Consider the following 7,500-nt stretch of genomic DNA (forward strand, 5'->3'; position numbering starts at 1 on the left):
AAGGTGGGGGAGGGGCCAAGATGGGGGAGGGGCGAGCCGAGGGAGCCCCGGCCGGGGGGGGGGGAGGGGGAGGGAAGGGGGGGTGGGGGAGGGGCCGGGGAGGGAGCTGGGGGGGGGAGGGGGGGAGGGGAAGGCGCTTTTGGGGGGGGTGGGGACTCCCCCCTCCCCCCCCCTCTCCACCCCCGGCCGCTTCCGGCGGCGGCGGTGACGTCACGGGCGGGGGCGGGGCCCCGAGGGTCACGTGGGGGCGGCGGCGGCGCGAGCGGCGCGCGGGGAGCGGTGAGGGGGGGGAGGGGCGGGGGGGAGGGGGGATTTTGGGAGGGGGCGAGTTCGGGCGAGTTCGGGGCGAGTTCGGGGCGAGTTCGGGGAGGGGGCGAGGCCGGGGGGCGGCTCCGGGTCCCGGGGACCCCCGGGAGGGGCTGATGGGGGGGGAGGGGCTTGGGGGGGGGGGTTGGGGTGAATTTGGGGAGGGGGCGAGGGGGGGGAGGGGATTTATGGGTGAATTTGGGGTGAATTTGGGGTGAATTTGGGGTGAATTTGGGGAGGGGGCGGGTCCCGGGGGGGGTTCCGGGGGCTGATTTTGGGGAGGGGGCGGCGTTGGGGGGGCGGTCTTGGGGTCGGGTTTGGGGAGGGGGCGGGGCCTGGGGCTGGGGGCGATTTGGGGGCGGGGTTGGGGGTTTTGGGGTGATTTTGGGGTGATTTTGGGGGGCTTTGGGGCGATTTTGGGGCTGGGGGGCGATTTTGGGGTCAGTTTGGGGGGGTTGGGGCGATTTTGGGATGATTTTGGGGCTGGGGGGATTTTGGGGTCGGTTTGGGGTGATTTTGGGGGGATTGGGGCGATTTTGGATGATTTTGGGGCTGGGGGGCGATTTTGGGGTCACTTTGGGGGGTTTGGGGTGATTTTGGGATGATTTTGGGGCGATTTTGGGATGATTTTGGGGCTGGGGGAGTTTTGGGGTCACTTTGCGGGTTTTGGGAGCGATTTTGGGATGATTTTGGGGCTGGGGTCGATTTTTGGGCTCACTTTGGGGGGTTTTGGGGCGATATGGGGTTCTGGGGTCACTTTAGGGCGTCTGGGGGGGGTTTGGGAGCGATTTTGGGGTCACTTCGGGGGTTTTGGGGTCACTTTGGGGGGTTTGGGGGGTAATTTGGGGGGAGTTGGGGCGATTTTAGGGCTGGGGGAGTTTTGGGGTCACTTTGGGGGTTTTGGGGTGATTGGGGGGGTTTTGGGGCGATTTTGGGGCTGGGGGCGATTTTTGGGGTCACTTTGGGGGTTTTGGGGGGGTTTTGGGGCTGGGGGGATTTTGGGGTCACTTTGGGGGTTTTGGGGCTGGGGGGATTTTGGGGTCACTTTGGGGGGTTGGGGTGATTTTGGGATGATTTTGGGGCGATTTTGGGATGATTTTGGGGCTGGGGGAGTTTTGGGGTCACTTTGGGGGTTTTGCGGGGTTTTGGGGCTGGGGGGATTTTGGGGTCACTTTGGGGGGTTTGGGGTGATTTTGGGGCGATTTTGGGGCTGGGGGGCGATTTTTGGGGTCACTTTGAGGGTTTTGGGGCTGGGGGGATTTTGGGGTCACTTTGGGGGGTTTTGGGGTGATTTTGGGGCGATTTTGGGGCTGGGGTCGATTTTTGGGGTCACTTTGGGGGTTTTGGGGCTGGGGGGATTTTGGGGTCACTTTGGGGGGTTGGGGTGATTTTGGGATGATTTTGGGGCGATTTTGGGATGATTTTGGGGCTGGGGGAGTTTTGGGGTCACTTTGCGGGTTTTGGGAGCGATTTTGGGATGATTTTGGGGCTGGGGTCGATTTTTGGGGTCACTTTGGGGGTTTTGCGGGGGTTTTGGGGCTGGGGGGATTTTGGGGTCACTTTGGGGGGTTTTGGGGTGATTTTGGGGCGATTTTGGGGCTGGGGTCGATTTTTGGGGTCACTTTGGGGGTTTTGGGGCTGGGGGGATTTTGGGGTCACTTTGGGGGGTTTGGGGTGATTTTGGGGGGAGTTTTGGGGTGCTTTTGGGATGATTTTGGGGCTGGGGGGGTTTTGGGGTCACTTTGGGGGTTTTTGGGGTGATTTTGGGGCTGGGGTCCTTTTTTTGGGTCGCTTTGGGGTCTCACCCCCCTCCCCCGTCCCCTCCCCCCCCCCCTCCAGGAGGTGACGCAGCCGATGCGAGCGGCCTGGGCTGTGAGTGCCTCTGTCGCGACATGGGAGGGGTATCGCGATATGGGAGGGGGATATCGCGACACGGCTGTCGGGATAGGGGATACCGCGATGCAGCTGTCGGGATAGAGGGCGTATCGTGACACAGCTGTCGCGATAAGGGCGCGTCGCGATGCAGCTGTCGCGATAGGGTGGGTGTTGTGACGCGGCTGTCGCGATAGAGGGGATATCGTGATGTGACTGTCGCGATAGGGGGATATCGTGACACAGCTATCGCGATAGGGGGATATCGTGATGTGGCTATCGCGATAGGGTGGGCGTTGTGACGCACTATCGCGGCTCCATCGCGGCTCCATCGCGGCGCTATCGCGGCTCCATCGCGGCTCCATCGCGGCTCCGTCGCGGCTCCATCGCGGCTCTATCGTGGCTCCATCGCGGCTCCATCGCGGCTCTATCGCGGCTCCATCGTGGCTCCATCGCGGCTCCATCGCGGCTCCGTCGCGGCTCCATCGCGGCTCTATCGTGGCTCCATCGCGGCTCTATCGCGGCGCTATCGCGACTCCATCGCGGCTCTATCGCGGCTCTATCGCGGCTCTATCGCGGCTCCATCGCGGCTCTATCGCGGCTCTATCGCGGCTCCATCGCGGCGCTATCGCGGCTCCATCGCGGCTCCATCGCGGCTCCATCGCGGCTCTATCGCGGCTCCATCGCGGCTCCATCGCGGCTCTATCGCGGTTCTATCGCGGCTCCATCGCGGCTCCATCGCGGCGCTATCGCGGCTCCATCGCGGCTCCATCGCGGCTCTATCGCGGCTCCATCGCGGCTCTATCGCGGCTCCATCGCGGCTCTATCGCGGCTCCATCGCGGCTCCATCGCGGCGCCATCGCGGCTCCATCGCGGCTCCATCGCGGCTCTATCGCGGCTCCATCGCGGCTCTATCGCGGCTCCATCGCGGCTCCATCGCGGCTCCATCGCGGCTCTATCGCGGCTCTATCGCGGCTCCATCGCGGCTCCATCGCGGCTCCATCGCGGCTCCATCGCGGCTCTATCGCGGCTCTATCGCGGCTCTATCGCGGCTCTATCGCGACGCTATCGCGGCTCTATCGCGGCTCCATCGCGGCTCCATCGCGGCTCCATCGCGGCTCTATCGCGGCTCTATCGCGGCTCTATCGCTGCTCTATCGCGGCTCCATCGCGGCTCCATCGCGGCTCTATCGCGGCGCCGTCGCGGCTCCATCGCGGCTCTATCGCGGCGCTATCGCGGCTCCATCGCGGCTCCATCGCGGCTCCATCGCGGCTCCATCGCGGCTCCATCGCGGCTCCATCGCGGCTCCATCGCGGCTCTATCGCGACGCGCGCCTCCTGTCGCGACAGGCGCTGACGCTGCTGCTGCTGCCGGGGCCGGGCCGGAGGCTGCTGCCCATGGCGGCCGCGGGGATGGCGCCGGGGGACGGGGACGGCACCGGGGGCGGCACCGGGGGTGGCACCGGGGGGGACCCCGGGTACGTCCCCGGCAGCGTCTCGGCCGCCTTCGTCACCTGCCCCAACAGCAGCGTGGCCACCGAGCTGGCCAGGTGACACCGCGGGGACGCCACGGGGCACTGGGGGGCACTGGGGGGCACTGGGGTGGCACTGTCACCTGCCGGGGTGGCACTGTCCCCAGGGGTGGCACTGGGGGGGCACTGGGGTGGCAGGGAGAGGTGACAGGGGGGTGGCATTGTCCCCAAGGGTGGCACTGGAGTGGCACCGTGCCCTGCCAGGGGTGGCACTGGGGTGGCACTGTGCCCCAGGGTGGCACTGAGAGGTGGTGGGTGGCACTGTCCCCAAGGGGTGACAGGGGGTGTCCCTGTCCCCGTGCTTGTCCCTGTTCCTGTCCCTGTCCCAGGGGGTGACAGGAGGTGACACTGTCCCTGTCAGGGGGTGACACTGTCCCTGTCAGGGGGTGACACTGTCCCTGTCCCCGTCCCCGTCCCAGGGCTCTGGTGCAGCAGCGTTTGGCCGCCTGCGTGAACGTCCTGCCCGGGGTCACCTCGGTGTGAGTGGCACAGGGGACACGGGGGGGACATCGGGGGGGACATTGGGGACATCGGGGGGGACATTGGGAAGGATTGGGGACATCGGGGAGTGGGGGTGGCAGGGGGACATTGGGGACATTGGGGGGGACATTGGGGGGTGGCAGGGGGGGCACAGGGAGGTGCCACCCCCGATGTCCCCCCAGGTACACGTGGCAGGGGAAGCTGGAGGAGGACAGCGAGGTCCTGCTGGTGAGCGCTGTCCCCAAGGTCCCTGAATGTCCCCAGGGTGTCCCCAAGGTCCCCAGGGTGTCCCCAGTGTCCCAGTGGTGTCCCCAGTGTCACTGTAGTGTCCCCAGGGTGTCCCCAAGGTGTCCCCAGGGTGCTCTCAGAGTCCCCAGGGTGTCCCCAATGTCCCCAAGGTGTCCCCAGGGTGTCCCCAGTGTCCCCAGGGTGTCCCCAGTGTCCCAGTGGTGTCCCCAGTGTCACTGTAGTGTCCCCAGGGTGTCCCCAATGTCCCCAGGGTGTCCCCAGAGTGCTCTCAGAGTCCCCAGGGTGTCCCCAATGTCCCCAGGGTGTCCCCAGAGTGCTCTCAGAGTCCCCAGGGTGTCCCCAATGTCCCCAGGGTGTCCCCAGAGTGCTCTCAGAGTCCCCAGGGTGTCCCCAATGTCCCCAAGGTGTCCCCAGGGTGTCCCCAGAGTGCTCTCAGAGTCCCCAGGGTGTCCCCAATGTCCCCAGGGTGTCCCCAGAGTGCTCTCAGAGTCCCCAGGGTGTCCCCAATGTCCCCAGGGTGTCCCCAGAGTGCTCTCAGAGTCCCCAGGGTGTCCCCAATGTCCCCAAGGTGTCCCCAGGGTGTCCCCAGGGTGCTCTCAGAGTCCCCAGGGTGTCCCCAATGTCCCCAAGGTGTCCCCAGGGTGTCCCCAGTGTCCCAGTGGTGTCCCCAGGGTGCTCTCAGAGTCCCCAGGGTGTCCCCAGGGTGTCCCCAGTGGTGTCCCCAGGGTGCTCTCAGGGTGTCACCGCAGTGTCCCCAAGGTGCTTTTGGTGTCCCCAGCGTCCCCAGGGTGTCCCCGTGGTGTCCCCAGGGTGTCCCCAGTGTCCTCGAGATGTCCTCAAGGTCCCCCCGGGGGTGTCCCCAGTGCCCCCCCCCCCGTCCCTGGGGTGTCCCCAAGGTGTCCCTGGGGTGTCCCTGATGTCCCCCTCAATGTCCCCGAGGTGTCCCCAAGGTCTCCCAACATCCCTGAAGTGTCCTGGGGGGTGTCCCCGAGGTCCCCTCCAACGTCCCCAAGGTGTCCCTGGGGTGTCCCCAATGTCCCCAAGTGTCACTGATGGTCCCAAAGTGTCCCCAGGGTGTCCACAGGGTGTCCCCAAGGTGTCCCCAATGTCCCCAAGGTGTCCCCAAGGTGTCCCCAAGTGTCTCTGAGGGCCCCAAGGTGCCCTCAGGGTGTCCCCAAGGTGTCCCCAATGTCCCCAAGGTGCCCCCAGGGTGTCCCCAATGTCCCCAAGGTGTCCCCTGTGTCCCCCAGATGATCAAGACCCGCAGCTCCCGAGTGCCGGCGCTGACCGAGTTCATCCGGTGAGGATTTGGGGCGATTTTGGGGCTCCCAGAGGTGATTTGGGGGGATTTGGGGGAATTTTGGGGTTCCCAGAGGTGATTTGGGGGGATTTTGGGGAATTTTGGGGCTCCCAGAGGTGATTTGGGGGGGTTTTGGGGAATTTTGGGGCTCCCAGAGGTGATTTGGGGGGGTTTTGGGGAATTTTGGGGCTCCCAGAGGTGATCTGGGGGGATTTTGGGGAATTTTGGGGCTCCCAGAGGTGATTTGGGGGGGTTTTGGGGAATTTTGGGGCTCCCAGAGGTGATTTGGGGGGGTTTTGGGGAATTTTGGGGCTCCCAGAGGTGATTTGGGGGGGTTTTGGGGAATTTTGGAGGCTCCCAGAGGGGATTTTGGGGGGATTTGGGGGGATTTTGGGGCTCCCAGAGGGGTTTGGGGGGAATTTTGGGGCTCCCAGAGGGGTTTTGGGGGAATTTTGGGGCTCCCAGGGGGGTTTTGGGGGGGCCCAGGGGGATCTCAGGGGTCCTGGGGGAGTTTGGGGTGGTCCCAGAGGGGATTTGGGGGAGATTTTGGGGGGATTTTGAGGATTCTGGGGGGATTGGAGGGGTCCCAGGGCAGTTTATGGGGGGGATTTTGGGGTTGTTTTGAGGGATTTTGGGTTTTTTTCCCAGGATTTGGGAGTGTTTTGGGGGGATTTTGGGGTTTTTCCTGGGATTTTGGGGTTGGTTTTGGGGGGATTTTGGGGTTGGTTTTGGGGGAATTTTGGGGTTGTTTTGGGGGTTTTTCCCGGGATTTTGTGCTTTTCCAGGATTTTGGGGTTTTCTCAGGATTTTGGGGGTTTTCCTGGGATTTTGGGCTTTCCCAGAATTTGGAGTTTTTCTGGGGATTTTGGGGGTTTTCCCAGGATTTTGTGCTTTCCCAGGATTTGGGGTTTTTTCCCAGGATTTTGGGGTTGTTTTGGGGGGATTTGGGGGTTTTTCCTGGGATTTTGGGCTTTTTCCCGGGATTTTGGGGTTGGTTTTGGGGGGGATTCTGGGGTTGTTTTGGGGGTTTTTCCCGGGATTTTGTGCTTTTCCGGGATTTGGGGTTTTCCCCAGGATTTGGGGGTGACCGGGGGGGGTTTTTGGGGTCCCCCCCAGGTCCCATCACCCCTACGAGGTCCCCGAGGTGGTGGCGCTGCCGGTGGCCCAGGGCAACCTCCCCTACCTGCGCTGGGTGGGCGACGCCGTCCCCCCCTGAGCCCCCAATTTGGGGGGGCCCCCAAATCCCCCAAATCCCGGGGGGAGCCCTCGAAGCTCAGGGGACCCCAAAACCCCGCGGGGGGAGCCCCGAATTTGGGGAATAAAGAGGAGAATAAACCCCGGAATTTGGGAGGGGGCGTGGATTTTTTTTTGGGGGGGGGGGGGGACCCCAAAATTGGGGGTGCGGGAGGGAGGGAGAAATTTGGGGGGAGGGAGAAATGGGGGAGCCCAAAAAGGGGGGGATGGAAAGGGGGGAGCCCAAAATTTGGGGAGGGAGAAAGGGGAGGAGACCCCAAAATTTGGGGGGAGGTGCCCAAAATTGGGAGGGGAAAAAGGGGGAACCCCAAAATTTAACCAGGGGGGGAATGAAGGGGGGGACCCCAAAATTTGGGGGAGGAAAATGGGGGGAGGGGAGGACCAGCAAAATTTGGGGGAGAAACCCCAAAAATGGAGAAGGAGAAAAAGGGGGGGGGAGGGGGACCCCGAAATTGGGGGGGACCCCAAAATTTAAAGGGGAGGGGGACCCTAAATTTGGGGGGGGGGA

The 7,500-nt window shown here is 64.0% G+C and overlaps 1 protein-coding gene across 1 annotated transcript; it reads left to right on the plus strand.

The window, feature by feature from the left end:
* The first annotated feature begins 224 nt into the window (after positions 1-224).
* Positions 225-7,081, plus strand: CUTA (cutA divalent cation tolerance homolog). The gene is made up of 7 exons (XM_082300001.1): positions 225-279; positions 2,146-2,178; positions 3,528-3,727; positions 4,129-4,188; positions 4,372-4,417; positions 5,689-5,738; positions 6,855-7,081. Exons 2-7 carry the CDS (start codon positions 2,161-2,163, stop codon positions 6,952-6,954), a joined length of 474 nt encoding a protein of 157 aa, XP_082156127.1. The 5' UTR covers positions 225-279; positions 2,146-2,160; the 3' UTR covers positions 6,955-7,081.
* The last annotated feature ends 419 nt before the right edge of the window (positions 7,082-7,500 follow it).

Source organism: Coloeus monedula (assembly GCF_965178545.1).
Source record: "Coloeus monedula genome assembly, chromosome: 36".
In the NCBI taxonomy this organism is placed as follows: domain Eukaryota; kingdom Metazoa; phylum Chordata; class Aves; order Passeriformes; family Corvidae; genus Coloeus; species Coloeus monedula.